We start from the raw sequence: 15,405 nt of genomic DNA, 5'->3' as shown, positions 1-15,405 counted from the left end.
AACTGGATGAGATTGCAAGTCATCAGCTCCATAACGAAGGCAGAAATTCAAACCAGAGTCTTCTGGAACGATTTACATGGCACATAAAACTGAGAAGCAATCATAGAAATCATTCAACAAATTATTTGGATTAGTTTTATGAATGCTGCTTTCAAAAGGCCGGACGATGTAGCCCTTTTAACTCATGCGATGGCACGTGCCTCGTGGAAAGCTGTTCCAGCCAAGCGTGCTGCAAGTTGAAGACCCTCTGTCATCCCATGCAATTCAGTGGGAAAAAACGTTATTTGGCGACTTCAGCATCAAGGTGTACACCCTGCCTTCCAGTGACACGAACGGTTAGAGTTGGTTCGTAATTGTATCAGCTCTGCACTTCCAGCAGCTCTGGAGTTCTTGTTAACAGATCCTTTCTTCACTCTTAAAAGTGCAGGATAACATCTGGGCCTTTTGGGAAGCAGACTCACTATAAAGCAGCACTTTGTGTAATCCTTCTTTCCTCGCCAAACCGCATCTGTCTGCTCTCTCTGCCCTTCTCCACTCCACCCTGAGCTCCTCCGGGCTGTGGGGACATCTGTGAGCAGCAGCAGTCAGCTGCCTCCACCGAGCCATCAGCAGGTGGCACTGCCTGCTTTTTTCTCTCCACCCACACAAATGTCCAGTACTGACACCCCGTATCCACCACCAACAACAATTTCGAAGGATGCCCAAGTGACTTAGACACCTCATTTCCTGCAAGGCGCGTCTACGGCAATGTCAAGCAGTGGAGTGACCGGGACAAAGACGCAGCTCCATCTCTGCTCCCCGGGCAGTGGCAGCTGCCAGAAAAAGGAGGTGGCAAGTGAGTGGTGGGAACCTCTCCTGCCACCTCACCAGGATTTGGCAGGCTCATCTGCCCGGGACCTGAAGTTCCTCTGATCGTAAGGCCAGTTAAACAGACGGTGTCAGCCTGGTCTTGCACTGTGTGCAGCTACCTCATTCATCTTTAGCCAACCCGTCTCAAGAGCAGCTCAACTGAGCTACTTCAGAAAGGCATGGGGAAAATATTCCCAGTCTAAAAGGACCCTCCAACTTGCAGCAATCCCCTACAGATGACTGCATGTGGAGCGCGTAGTCAGACCCCCACCAGCCCGAGCCCCAGCCTGGAAGGTTCATTCCCATGAGGCACTTGGTTTTGAAAGGTTTCCTCCCAAGAGCTGTGAACCTCTGCTGCCCCATCCAAACTTCAGAATGACAAATTCTCCATGTAGTCACCCACCAGCTGGCACCAGCAATCGCAGCTCTCTTCTCAGGCCAGCAGTTCCCAGAGCTGTCACGGTCGAACTCCAGCCAACTGCAGATCAAGGCTTGCTGCTGGGAATCCTGCACCATTGCTACTACAAAGGGGATGCAATGCCCACCGGCTGGCAACAGGGAAGAGGTCCCTGAGCAGCTGTTTCCACCATGGCTTGATCTCCCCTTCCCTCCTCCTTTCTGCGAGGACAACAGTGTATTCATACAAGAAGGACCGGGAAGGGCCAGACCTTCAAGAGTCCATACTCCCTATGCAAATGTATTTGCACTGGAAATTAATTGTATATTGACCTTCTTCAGACTTGAAAAGCTTGTCTACTTCCACTTGGAATAAGCAGACAGTATACAAAGCTTTGCTATTTTAATTCTCACATTAAAATTAAAACTGCCCTATCCTGCTGGCTATGCATATGTACAGGGAAACAATCAGGGTAAAATGCCTGTTAATTATCACATGTAAGGAAGGGAAAATCTCATTTAGAAACAGGGATTTAAAAATATCATGACTGGCTAGCATATTTCAAGTCTACTGAGCTTGCCAACGGTGAGTGATGTATTATTTTCAGTATTATTTTATGCAATGAATTTTCTGAGTCATAAATATTCTCACTGCAATCATGACCATTCAAAACAAATCAATAAAATATATATAGCGCTACTATACTAGTGCTAACGGAACCAATTCATACAGAAACTGCTCTGACCTCGTAACTTAGGTGGTGACTTTCTTTTAGTATCGATGCCATCCCAGTATTACATCCGCGTGTTTTAACTCTGCACTGAAGCTAGATAAGCCAAATGAACCGGCCTTGTCTGGGCAGCCAGCACACCGCCGGTCCTGCTAGCAGCTGGTGTCTTCCACTGGCTTCAGACAAAGCCAACCCTTTTCCGTCAGCTTTTGTGTTTGTTTTTACGAAAGCGGTAGCTCCTTCTCAAATGAGTCACTGTGAACTCACACTAGAAGTGCTGATACATAGCCGTCACAGAAATAAGCCTGCTCTTTTCCAAACGTCTGCAGTTTCAAACCTTCCCTCCCTTCTCTTCAGCTTCAGCAAGGCAAAAGAAGAAAGAATTCCTCCAAAGAACAGTTTATGCCCGTGAATGGCAACACCCGTAATTCTGATACTCCAGGGCTATAATTACATTGTTACAGTAAATCAAACATTGCCTTTGTGTCTTTACAATCACGCTCATTGTTTGAAATTAACTGCAAATGGTTTGATTTTCTTTTCTTCCTCAAACAGGGGCAGGGAGGAATTAGAGCAGACTAACTCATCCTCCCCACTGAAACGCACGGAAAGCCAGGATTCAGACAGCAGCATTTGAACTTTGCAAGAAAAGCAAAACTGTAGCGCGGAGGGAAAGGGAAAAACCAGGCACCGCATCTGACACACAGCGACTGCAAAGCAATTAGCAGGCCACCAAATCCTCTGTGACAATAAACCAGTGACCCGGTTTCCCTGGTGCCCTTCATTATAAAACCAACTTTAATGAACTACCCTTCTCTTCCCCACTCCAAAGCAAATACATTCCCGCTGCAGCCTGCACCTGCCCGTCCCAGCAACAGCCGCTCTTGGCGATGGGCAGAGCACGTCAATAAAAACAGGAAGGTAAGCTGCCTTCGCCCCAGCTGCCTTCGCCTCAGCACCGGCTAATGCGAAACCACCCTCCCTCTTGCCGGTTTTCCACGTTCCTTTCCATGGGCTTGATTCGCCACATCTGCCGGAGGCGACACATCTGGCTCCGTCCCCAGGCGGAGGGCACGGTGGGTATGTCAGCATGTTGTCTAATGGCAGGGGTGCTTTCTGGAAAAAAAGCTCTTTTCCCCCTCTATCATACATTGTACAATAATCAAGTCTTTTAAAAGGATGGCTAAAAAAAAAAAAGGAAAAAAAAAAGCTGATTTTGACAAGAGACAGGCCAGAATGGGAACTGCTGAGACAGTAAAGAACAAGCCTGTTATCTTACAAACTACACTTCAGGCTGTCAGCTGCCAGAGATTTACAGGAAAACCCCCTTTCCTAGGGCTGAACCTCCACGGAACTTTATTTCCAGCAGAAGAACCTCCTGGACATGTTCACCCCGAATAGCCCCTGCTTGAGGCAGGGTGTGGGGGTTGGTAGCACGGCAGGCTGGCAGGAGGGTGGCAGGCCCTTGGAGCTATCTATAGCAGCCAGCTCGCATTTGGGTATGCCGGGAGGGAGGGAGGGAAGGAGCCAAAAAGAGGTAAGGACGAGAGGCAGAAAAGCTCCCGGCCTTTGCTGGCCTGGCAGATGTTGCATGGTGCCCGTGGCAGCTGTAGGCAGGATGGGTCCTGCCGCTGCAGTGGAAGCTGAGGCGCCTGTTAGAAGCCAGGAGATGCTGGATTTTGAACCAATTTCCTCTTCCTCGGCCGCAAACCCTGGACAGTGATTTCTTAAGCTCTGGGCCAGCTTCCACTGAAAACAAGCTTAAAAAGTCAGTCTTGAAGTAGGAAGATCCCCTCCCCTTTGAGATATTAGCACAGACATAATCAATAAATCTCATGTTGCTCACTGATGCCCATTTTCTGCACCGGTTTTACGACTCCAGGGTGACACCAGAGACCTATTCCTGGCCCATCCGGCTGCCCCGACCGTGCCCAGATAAAGCCTGTCAGACCAATTTTTATAGTCTCCTTTCAAGGTAATGTCTTATCAAACGTTTAGCCCTCACTCCCGCCATAGTAACGTCTCCCTGTGCGTCCCTAGAATGAGATACATGAAAGAAAAAGGTGGTGGGTGACGTCCCGGGGCTCAGGGTTCTTCCTCTCGCCTCAGCCAGGCAGCTCTGCCAGGGGCTGATGGAGACAGAGGGCAGACAAAAGAAAACACGATGACAAAATTGGAACAAAGCTGAAAACATGTTTCTGATTTAAGCATAATCTATTTTTAAATGGGGTGGCATGTAAATATGAAGCCCTAATTAACAGGCGGGATTTTTGCCCGTGAGAGCATTTTCCCAGCACGGTGGCTGGCTGTGTTTCTCCTCCTGGCGCTGGTGGAAGCGCCCGCTCATCCTCTTGGCCCCCCTCTTGCCAAGGGACACCCCACATCTCGCCTTTGTTTCCCCCTCCAGAGTCCACCTGGCATCAGGACGCGCAGGAGCGGATTTACTGCGTCTCCTCTGAGGTGCGCTGCCGAGGGAGCGGTGCTGCAGGCTGCTCCAGCAGTGTGGCCCACGCTGGCAGGCCGCTGCCGGGTGTCCCGCTGCCCACACACGCAGAAACACTGCGGCGGCGGCTGGGGACCCCTCACAGGCAGCGCAACCCCCTTCCATTTGGGGAGGAGGACGAGTGAGTTACAAATTAAATCTTTCCAGAGTGGAAAACTGCACACGAGTAATGCAGGGAAGAAACACCAGTGCCCACCAAAATGACCCGCAACATTAAAAACACACGCTTCGAGCTCAACCTGCCTAGCTCGCTTCCACCAAGCAAGAAAAACAATCTCAGGGAAAAAAAAAAAATACCCTCCGCGTTTACAACTGTAGGGTGTATTTCCTGCTGTCAACTCAATCAGTAACGACGGCTGCACCCAAGCACAGGTTTCCCAACAAGAATTAATCACAGCGATGGAGGAGCACGTAACACCCGTACTGGGAGCACAGCTCTTCACAGCTTGCTGCGTGCTGTCCTCCTCCTCCTCCTGTATTATAGGTAGACTGAGAACCACTGAGGGATGAATATGGAAATAGGAAACAAGGAAGGAAGGTTGGTTAATATCTATTTTCTTGCCGTGGATAAACCACGACTACCCTTTCTTTGAACAGTGTATGAAACTCGAGCGCTTTGATGGTTGGGATCTGAAGTTCTCGTGGGGGAGCTGGTACTCCTGCTGCTGCTTGCTGCTGCAGAAACACAAAACTCCTCTACTCGATTCAGTTCAAAAAGCACCTACTGTGAGACCGTCTGGTCCAACGCTCATTTTTTATTCTACCGCAACGCTCACGCTATGCGAAACGCAACAGGAATTTCCACACCAGCATTTACATCCGAATGGACCCGCTGAGATTCCCGCCGACGTGTAACCGTCCGGCTACGCAGCCCGCCTGGCAAGCCACCGGCACGAAGCGCGGCACCCCGCCGGTGGCTCCGCGGGATGATCCGTGCCCCCGGCACCCAGCGCGGAGCCGCGCCCCGGGGGCTGCGCCGTGGCGGGAGGACGCCGGCGAGGTTGGGGGGGGGGGGGAACGCCCCGCACCCCGCATCCCGCACACTTCCTCGGCCTTGCTCCCGGGGCGAAGCACTTGTCGGCGGGGAGGGGTGGGGGGGGGGAGCAAGCTCCGCTGATGGGGGGCGGCTGAGGGCGGAAAGCGCCTATCGAGACGCCTCCCGCCTGCCCCGCCGAGGGGAGGTAAAGGAGCCACCGCGCCCGCAGGGACCTCCTGGTCCGCACCGCCGGCCCCCGCCGCGCCTCTCGACGAGACAGCGGCTCCCCACAGCGGAGCGGGGTGCGGGAAGGAGGGGTGAACTCTCAAGGGCCCCGCTCCCCGCTCCCGCTCGGGCCGGCGGCGGTCGCACCGACAGGTTGCCCGCGGCGAGCATGAAGAAACCGGCGTAAAACCCGCGACCGCCGCGTTACCTGCAGGACGTTGGCGTGTCGCAGCCGCTGGAGCAGGATCATCTCCTTGACGATCTTGTAGGCGGCCAGGCGGTAGCAGCCCCCCAGGGCGGAGAACTGTCGCACGCAGTGGGCGATGTCGTGCCCGCCGAAATCCACCGCCTTCAGGGCAACGGCCAGCGTGCGGTTGAGCACTGCCTTGTAGACCGCCTTGGTGTAGCCCGAGCCCAAGTACTGCACGCCGCTGACATTGCGGATGTCGCGGCAGCCCAGCAGCGGCGGCTCCAGCGAGAGCTCGGCCCAGGCGCCGGCCCGCGGCCCCGCCGCCGCCGCTCGGCCCCGCGGCCCCGGCTGCTCCGCCGAGGTGCGCGGCGGCGCCAGGTCCATCAGGCGCCGCTCCCGCGGCCGCAGCGGCCGCTGCGCCCCCCCTGTCGCCGCCGCCGCTGTCGCTGCCCGGTGCTGCCGGTAGCGCAGCACCTCCTCGTAGCGTTCGCGGATCTGCCGCGCCAGGGCGGCCCGGCCACCGCCGCCGCCCCCCTCCTCCTCCGGCGGGTCGAGGGGGGCATCGGGCGGGGAGGGGGGAGCCTCGTCGCGGGGCGGCGGGTGCTCGGAGCCGGGGATGAAGAGGACGTTGAGCAGGGTGCCCAGGAGGAAGGCGAGGCAGCAGCCGGCCGCCACCGCCGTCTTCCTGCGCCTCATCGCCAGTCCGCTGCCGGCTGCTCCAGCCTTTCGGGCTGCTCTCCTCTCGCCCCTTCCCCGGGAATCAGCGCCGAGGCTTTTCTCTTTTTTTTTTTTTTTTTCTTTTTTTTTTTTCCTCTTTTTTTTTTTTTTTCTCTTTTTTTCCTCCGGGCTGTGCCGGCGGCAGAGCGGACCCGGGCGCTCAGCCGGAGCTCAGCCTCTTACGCCGCGCCCGCATGACACTTGCCTCCTTGCTTTTAAGGCTCTGAACCACTTATTATTAACGGGACGGGGAGGAGGGCGGGGGGCCGAGAGGTGGGGGGGGATCCCCGGCTCGCTGCCCCCGCCGACGCGCGCTGATTGACAGCCCAGCCCTTCCCGCGGCCCGGCCGAGCAGCAGGGGGGCCTGGGAAACGTAGTCCCCCCGCGGAAGCCCCGCCGGCCTCCGGCGAGCCCGGGAGCCGGGACTACATCTCCCAGGCTAGGCCGAGCCCCCCCGCACCCCCCCTCCCACCGGCGTGGGGCGGAGCGAAGCGGGGCGGAGCGGGCGGACCCCCCCGACGGGCACCGCGGACCCGGCCCCGGGGCTGGAGTCGCTGCCGCTGCCGGTGGCTGCCGGGCGGGGCGGACCCCGGGCGGTGCCACCAGGCGAGGTGGGAGCAGCGCGGCTGTGGCCCGTCCCACGCGTGTCCGGCAGCAGTTTCTGCGGAATGCCTTCTCCCCGTCCCCGGCAGCCGCCGGGCGGGGGGGGGAGGGGCGCGGCACAAACACCCACGTACCCGAAGGAGGGGGTTTCCGATGCCTTTTTGGGGCACAACGCGGGCGCGGAGGAGGGCTGGGCAGGGAGAGCGGAGAGGTGGGCTCGCGGTGCGTGTCACCCACGCGGGACCTCAGCCACAAATCACGGTCTCGGCAGGGGGTAGCCCCTGCCCTGTTGGAAATGTGAATTGCAGGGGTGAGCGCTAATGACACGGTTATCCATCAAGCCTGCATTACGATGCTGTTAGCAACTAATTAACAAACACAATCAGCCCGCGAAACGGCCACAAAGGCGAGCCCATCAGCAAGAGAAAAGCCGTAAAGAGTCAGGCGAGGCAAAGTTCACCACAATGGAAGTGGGAAATAATTTCCGACAGGGGAAAGAGACGAGCCATTTAGGTAATACACATCGGACACGCCAAAAAAAAAAAAAAAAAAAAAAAAAGAAACGGAAAAAGAAAGGCAGAAGAAATCGGCGACGGCTCTCGTCAGCGTGCTGTGATCGCCAGCGCTCCCTTCAGAGCCGAGAGAAAGCGGAGCTCGGGGGGGCTCAGCCCCCGGACCCGCGGGGACGCGCTCGGCGGCCGGGGGCAGGCGGCGGGGCAGCGGGCGCTGGAAGGGATGGGGGATTGGGGGGATACACCATCTGTCCCTTCCGACAGCCTCGCTTTTGAGTCGCTGCCGCCCGAGAGCCCTCCGCGGTCACCGGCGGCTCTGCACATCACGGCACGGCACGGCCGCGGCCCCGCACACGGGGCGGGCAGAGCCGCAGGCGGCTGCCCCCCCTGCCCCGCGGAACTCTTGCATCCGGCGCTGACCACCACATAAAAATAAGGGGGGAGAGGAGGGACGCAGAGTCACCAATTAAAATAAAAGTAACACGCGCCGTGGGGGAGAGGAGGGGGGACGACTGTGCGCGGTGGGGCCGCAGGCTCCGAGCCGCCGCGTGCTGCCCCGCTCCGCGCTGCTCCGCGACTGTTCCGCGCTCCGGCACTGGCACTGGCGCGGAACCATGGACGGAGTGGGAGGAAGCTCATTCTGGGTATTGGCTTTTCTGCTTGCTGTATCCCGGGGAACTGGTAGTTGGGGGGGATTTTTTGGTTTTTTTTTTTTTTTTTTTTGGGGGGGGCGGAGCGTGATTTTTTTGTTGTTTGAATTTTGTGGGGATTTGGGGTCTCAGCCCCTGTTCCTGCTGCCCTCGGTGGGATTTCACGGGTGTGGCGGAGGACAGGGTGGCAGGCGGGGAGAATTTTTTTTTTTTTTTTTGGCCAAGTAAGTGGGTTCATAACGATATGAAATATGTTTCCAAAGCGTTTGGGACACCTGCAGCCTTCCTCGTTTTCAGTGGGATCGCCTCCCTCCCCTCCCACCCGCGGCCCCCGCAGGCGGCGGGAGGCTCGGATTGCTTGTGAGAGCTGACCGGACCGGACCCGACCCCCTACCCCCGACAAGGCAGAGGGCTCCCCAGGAGAAACGCCCTGCCTTGCAGCTCCTGGCGCCGCGCAGGGGTTCGCCCCTGCGCGCTCCCCGAGCTCCGCGCAGCAGCGCGCATCCAGTTCCGCTCCTCCGAGGGGTTGGCGCCCCCCAGGAAAGCGGAGGTTGCCCGGGGGGTGCAGGGCCAGCGCGGAGAGACGGGGGAAGCCTGCATTGCCCAGTACTTTCGCACGGCGCCTCCACTCCTGGATGCTTTTTTGGGGAGGGGGGCTGTACATCTCCGCGAGGTGGAGGCAGTGCCCGCTTTTCTTGCAGGAGAGGGTCTGCAGCAAGGTGGGGGGCGAGGGGGAGTCGAGCTTTGCTTGTCACCAGTGATTGAAAAGAGAGCAGCCCAAAGGGCCGAAGGGGCAGAGCCCCCTCTTCTGCCTCTCTCCCCAGGAACGCGCCGCTGGGGCCGCCCGGCGCCGCGAAGGCTGCGCGCCCGCGCAGGGTTTGCGCGGTTTCTGGGGGCACAAACGGGCTGCTCCGCAACCCGTTGAAGCGGCCCACCAGTTTTTCACATCCCGCCCCATCTCCGAGCCGGTTTTCTTCATTTCGTCCCTCCCGACGAACGCCACGAAAGACATTACGGCATAATGCCCCGGATAACGGGGCAAAAACCTTTTCTGCATCCCCCCATCCCCAGCCGCTGAAGGAGATTTAGGAGTAGACGGTATCAGCTCCCGCAGCCAAGGCCTTTTTTTCTTTCTTTCTTTCTTTTCTTTTCTTTTTTTTTTTTCTGCGAGGCCGTGTGCTGAAAGTGTTACAGACCTTGCTAACACTTCTGCTCACATGCAAGCCTTTTTATCTCGGCAGCGCAGTTGGAAAAGCTGAATCACCGCAGAGAGGGTGAGGACTGAAGGGTATTTTTTTCATATGCAACAGGCTGCGCTTTATTTGATCTTCACAGCCCCTATTTCTATCAATTTTCCTAAAGCTGAGGGATCAAACTCGGAAAAATTAAAACCACGCTGCCACGCTAAAGAAGATTAAGATCGTGGCAATGTATTGACTGCTCCTCGGGGAAATCATGTTGTTTTGCTGCAGGAGCCATGGCCATCCTGGAGGCAAAGCTTGTGTTTCAGGAATGGGTGATGGGAAAGAGAGGTTTGGGAGTCTACACTCAAACCCAGCCAAGGGCGATCTCAAGTGCCCATGCTCCTATCTTCCTCAATGCTCCCAGCCCTGCTCCACGGGCATCAGTGGGCTCTGGAGGCAATGAGCTTTGCCAAGCTAAGCTCAACTATCCTTGTTTTTACACCCACAAGCAGACACCTTCAAGCAAGTCCCGCTGCTGGTCTCTATGGACTTTCACTCCAGGCCCAAAGGAGTCCCACATTTTCAAGAGTGGGTGTCTTCAAGATCTCACTTTAAAAGCCCAACTGGAAACACGTTTGTGGGAGCTGGGATCCTTCGGAGCTTCTGCTGGGGAAGTTTGTTCTTCCAGAAGCACTCTGTGATCACATTGTTCCCCTTAGACACTTAGGAGTTAATTTTTTTTTTTTTTAAAGGACTTCATAACCTTTTGAATTCCTGGCCACCTGCTTTGGCTGCTTATGTGGAAGGAGAGATTTTTTTGGAAAGCTCAGCCTCAGCCACGAGGCCAGAAGGCGCTTGAAAACACCAGTCCATGTCCTGCAGGCCTCTTTGGTGAGGGCTCCTTCGTGTCTAACCTCTCCGTCATTCCCTGCTTTGCCAAGGTCTTGTCAGCTTTCAGGGCAGTGTGGAAAGCCTCTGTTTCCTCAGGGATATGGGGCCAGAGGTGGGCCCTTGCATGTGTGTATTTTGTAGCATTTTGTAAGTTTTCTTATGCGGCAAAATCTTTGTAGTGCTTTTTCCTTTAAACAAGATCTCTTTTTTTTTTCGTGTTGTTTCTTCCTTTTCTCTCAGGAAACCCACTCGCTCATATATTTGAAGCAAGCTGAGATACAGCCAATTGTATTAGTTCTGGCTGGAGCAAAAATGCATAATGAAACACTGGATGTGTGGTGTGAGTCCAAAGTAAATGGTCACTAGCAGAGCCAGCAAAAACCTGCAAGCACAGTCTGCAAAAAAAAAGGAAAAGCTTGGACTCTACCTGCGGTGTTCTGCATTTTCCCAAAGGCAAAAATGAACTTGGGGTTTAGAGAGCTTGGGAAGAGATGCTGGGGCACTGTGCCTTTTTGATTATATTTGTGAATTGTGATGATTCTTGCATTTTTTGTGAATACAGTATCTGTAAGTGGGAGAAGGCGTTTTATCTCCTAACCTGTATTCTCAAAGTACAGCAGTTTGGTTTTTATGTGCCAGATGTCAGTGTGCCCTGATTCTTCAGGCAGCTGGGATTAAAGCTTCCCTGTATGAGAGAGGTGTTATAAGGATAACTCCATTAATGCCTGTGGAAATCTGGTACTGAAGCGATAAAGACCCTGTAAATATTTACACAGACAGAGCGAGCTCATGGAAATTTTACATTATTCGCTTAACTTCATTACAAGGAAGCAGTTGAGAAAGTCAGCAGTATGTTACATTTGCTTTTGTTTTTAATTAAACATTGACAACATAACTGGTGCTGCTTCAAGCCACAAGATTCAGAGAGTTGCTGCTTTAAATATTTTACAATCTGCAGGGAAATACCAAGGCTCCAGCAAAGGAAAAAAAGTAACATAGCCACTCTAAGAATAAATCTTGCCAGTCAGACCTTTTACACTTTTAAGAGTCAATAAAATAGCAGGTAAAGAACAACCAGAGGATACAATTTCTTTGGACATTCAAAAGCCTTTTGATAAACACTCATACAAGAAACTATTAAGGAAATTTGGTAACCACAAAGTGAGAGATAACAGTCCTGTTGTGCATTAAAATCTGCTTATAAATGGGTATGGAATAAATGGGCAGTTCTAGTAGGGAAAGACATTAATAGCGAGGTGCCTTAGAGAGCAAGCCTCAAATCAATATTGTTTAATGCTTTATCAATAGCCTGGGGGTTAACAGTGAAGTGGCAAAAGTTGATGTCAACAGAAAAGCTGAGGTCAGGAGCAACTTCAGTAGAATTTAATAAAATGGCAGAACCATGTGCAGAAGTATGACAGCAGCTTGGAAAGTGCCTTCAAAACCTACAGCAGCCCTCACACTCCTCCTGGCACACTGGGACCAGCAAAGGGACAGAGCCTGTCCCGCCTCTCTATAGAGGTGAGGGTAGGTAAGCTGAGTACAGGCAGATGTTTCCAAGCATCTTAAGTATTTTTTCACTCCTTCCGACTGCTGCCCAGCTCCCCTTGTTGATTGTGCCAGGAGGAAAGACTGAGCTCCCATATGGCAGGTCCCTCTACTAGCCTATGAATAATGTCCCTGCGAGCTCCTCCAGTAATTGTTTAAAAAAGCTGATGTGAGTTCCCATGGCTGATCCTTCCCTGAGGACATGCCAAAGGCTCTAGGTCACCTCTCGCAGGCACTTCGAAAATTACGTGCTTGGTCTGATGCGAGTGACACTGCAGCAAGCCTCAAGTCCGCTTAGTGTAAGAGCATAAGCTCCTGGGTGCTGCCTGGCACCTAGAAAAACAAAACCTGCCAGCACAGCTGGGGTGCAAATGTCTACGTGCAAATAGCAGTCACATAATGTAGTGCACAACGGGGTAAAGGCACAGGCAGCTGCCTGAATGGACTGCCACAGAGCATTTGGATGAGTTGTTTAGGTGAATTGTTTACTCTGTGGTTTTGTCTTCCCACCAATTTCACTCTTGTGGCATGGCTGTGTCTTGCTGGACCATGTTGGTGTGAGCTGTAGCATCATGACCTGGCACAGGCTTGAATTCACATTGTCAGCTCTTCATTTGAGCCTAGTACGCAGACAAACGTGCTCAGCAGCAGCCTGGATGACATTTGATGGTATCTTTGCATAATCTGGTTGCTGCCAGTTCTCTGTTCCAACTTCTCCAACTCCGTTCTGTCTTCTCCATAGTGCCACCCAAACACAGCACAGGCTGCGGTGGCTTTTGAAGGTAATTATATTAATGGAAATTCAAACTGCTGTTTTTCACAGGGATTTATTATTGTTTTGTTTTTAACCAGTGGGTCATTTCCAAGGATACTATTCTGGAAAAGAAAGCAACTCATAAAGAGAGATTTTAAAAAATCCTCTTGATACAACTTGTAAAGTATTTTGAAGTACCAGCCACAAAAGAAATTGGTTTTAAATCCTTTCTTTCATCTAATTATTTATATTACATTAGAAATGCCCCACGTCCCCAGCATCAGGACCCCAGAGTAGTAGGTGGGGTGTCACTACTGCTCACAGAGGGCTTTGTTCCCAAAGGGAATTGGAAGGAGTCACACCCTAGGTGGGAAGTGGAAAGTCCACCCGCACGTGGGAAGTGACTTCTCTGGGGCGCTGCAGCACCCACGAGACAAACCAGGGGTCCCCGTCTCAGTGAATCACCCCGCCTTGCCTTCTCTCTGTGTTTGTAGTTCCAAGCTCTTCATGGCTTGTGGGCACTCTTGGGATTTTTACTATTACTTCTTTTTCTAATTTTGCATAATTTGAAATGAAAAACCCATGTAGACATGCATATAGTATCCGTTGGGCCTAATAAACAATTACTTAATAGTTTAATGGAGGGAGGTGGGCTTCGGGTGCAAGTAGGCTTAGTTTGTGAAGGTTTATGAATTGACCTCAGATGAGAACCTGCTCAGAAGTGAAGGAAGAGCTTCAGCAGCGCTGGTCTAACCACCCAGCACATGTAACCAGGGCTGGTTACAAGGATCAGGTCAGAAAGGGGCGGTTTTGCAGGCCAGGGGTGCATGCGGTGCTTGCTGCAGAGCCTAGGGCACGATTCTCTCTGGCCGTGGTTCACTGGGTTGTTACGGGAAGCAAAACGTTCAGGCAATGTCACAGTAACATTTACAGTAAGTGTGAGACTACGTGAGCATAGCAGCAGTTGTGCAAACACAAAGGTCACTGAATGACTGGGGATCGATGGTTTAAAATTGGTATATTTTACCGTTAGCACCATCACTTTTCTCCCTAAGTACTACACAAAGAAAAGCTTTGGGAGCTTGCTCCGAGGAATCAGGATAGGTCAGAGTCTGGGACAACCTGTGGCTCTAGGCAGCTGCAGCATTAAAGCAAGAAAGACTAAAACTCAAGTGTTTGACCTCAGACTGTGGAGGCAGAGCCCTGGCCTTTCCGTGGAAGTGGCCACCCTCCGCCTGCCTCGCTGCAGCGGGAGGTACGGCTGCCTCCGCTGTGTCGTCAGGGCTCATCTCTTCGGGCTCCACTTGTGGTCTTCTTGTCTTTCCCATCTTCACCACTGAGCCTGCTCTTCCCAGCACATCCCCTTTTCCCTCCATGCAGCAAGCCTGGAACAATTAGCAAAGCCTGGCATTTTGTTAATCCAGGCATAATTAATCACCACAATGTTTTAATTTTAATTCCTCTGTTTCCATAGTCTTGAAGAGCTTTAGGAGCTGTGAGCTTTTGTACATGATTGTAGAAGATACTGATGGGGATATTTTGCCAGGCCATAAAATCCTGTGCAGCAGTAGTAGTCTTTTTAGAGGGCTTAAACAATTTTGGAGTAAAATCAGGACAGAAATACAGGGGCCAGACTGGAGAGGTACAGAAGGAGGTTGTCTGAATCTTAGTTGTTCCAGCAGCACAAAGCAATGGAAAGGATCAGGAGCCGAGTATTTTGTACTCGAAATACAATTTCTTGCTGTCTACCAATTCAGAAAGGCATGGCAAAGAGGAAGACCTAGGTCTGTAATTTATTCTTGTGCCTTTGGTATCTACCTCCAAGGATGCTGGCAGGATAAGTGTAGTAGTGGTTCTTAGAGATGGGAATGTGGTACTTTTATGAGAGAACCCAAGACTACGTCCAGGAAAGATGTCAGGTCACTTTATAGCCTCTTGTTTGAATAGACAAGATGTTTGAATTGTTTCTCCGAGTCACTTTAGAAAAAAGGCCTGTGAAAATGTCAGAGAATTTCCTCTTTCCCTTTCCCACCCAAATACAAAATCAAATAAAAGTAAACACATGGGACACAAATATAAGAGCAGCCCCCTCTGCACATATTCTCTGTGGTACACAGGCTGTTTCCAGGTGTACGGATTAGACCTCATCCAACTACTGCTTAAAGCTCAGCCTTAGCAACTCACCGAGTTGGAAACTTCTGGAAAACTAATGGACTCGATGGTCAGGGTCCCACCTTCGGCTGTGATAGTGGTCGCTGCATCTATTCTGTGTCCCTGTTGCCAGCTCTTCATTCCAGTTAGACCATTTTCAAGCCTGCTAAAGTATAGATTTAAAGTCCTTGGAGTGTAATTAAAAATTAAAAATAAATTATCTAGGGTTTTTTTGTCTTTTTGCCTGAATATTTTTAAATCAACTGTTGCTATAGTATAGGAAATATGTAGCCCTGAGAGCATGAGCAGTGAAATACACTCATGATGAAAAAGCACAGCATGAGCACTGCATCATGTATGAAAAAACAACTGCATCATGTAAAAAAAAAAAAACAAAAAAACCACCAAACAACTCACAAGTGTTTGAAAACACTTCAGGATCTGCACTCAGAAACAGTTCAGGATTTTTGTACATCATGTGGATGAACATCTCACATCACTGCTTTTGCTAGTTAAATATTTGTG

The 15,405-nt window shown here is 52.3% G+C and overlaps 1 protein-coding gene across 1 annotated transcript in view; it reads right to left on the bottom strand.

Annotated features, from left to right (window-relative positions):
- Nucleotides 1–6,828, bottom strand: part of PKDCC (protein kinase domain containing, cytoplasmic) — a 36,248-nt gene extending 29,420 nt beyond the window's left edge. The window contains exon 1 of the mRNA XM_086744440.1: nucleotides 5,889–6,828. Within this exon, the coding sequence (XP_086600566.1) occupies nucleotides 5,889–6,566 (678 nt within the window). The 5' untranslated portion in view covers nucleotides 6,567–6,828. The remainder of the gene's footprint in view (nucleotides 1–5,888) is intronic.
- Nucleotides 6,829–15,405: the final 8,577 nt, after the last annotated feature.

This window comes from Chlamydotis macqueenii, chromosome 3 (genome assembly GCF_036417535.1).
Source record: "Chlamydotis macqueenii isolate bChlMac1 chromosome 3, bChlMac1.mat, whole genome shotgun sequence".
NCBI lineage: Eukaryota > Metazoa > Chordata > Aves > Otidiformes > Otididae > Chlamydotis > Chlamydotis macqueenii.
Note: the sequence above shows the minus strand (reverse complement) of the source record. Positions and strands in the feature narration are given on the sequence as shown.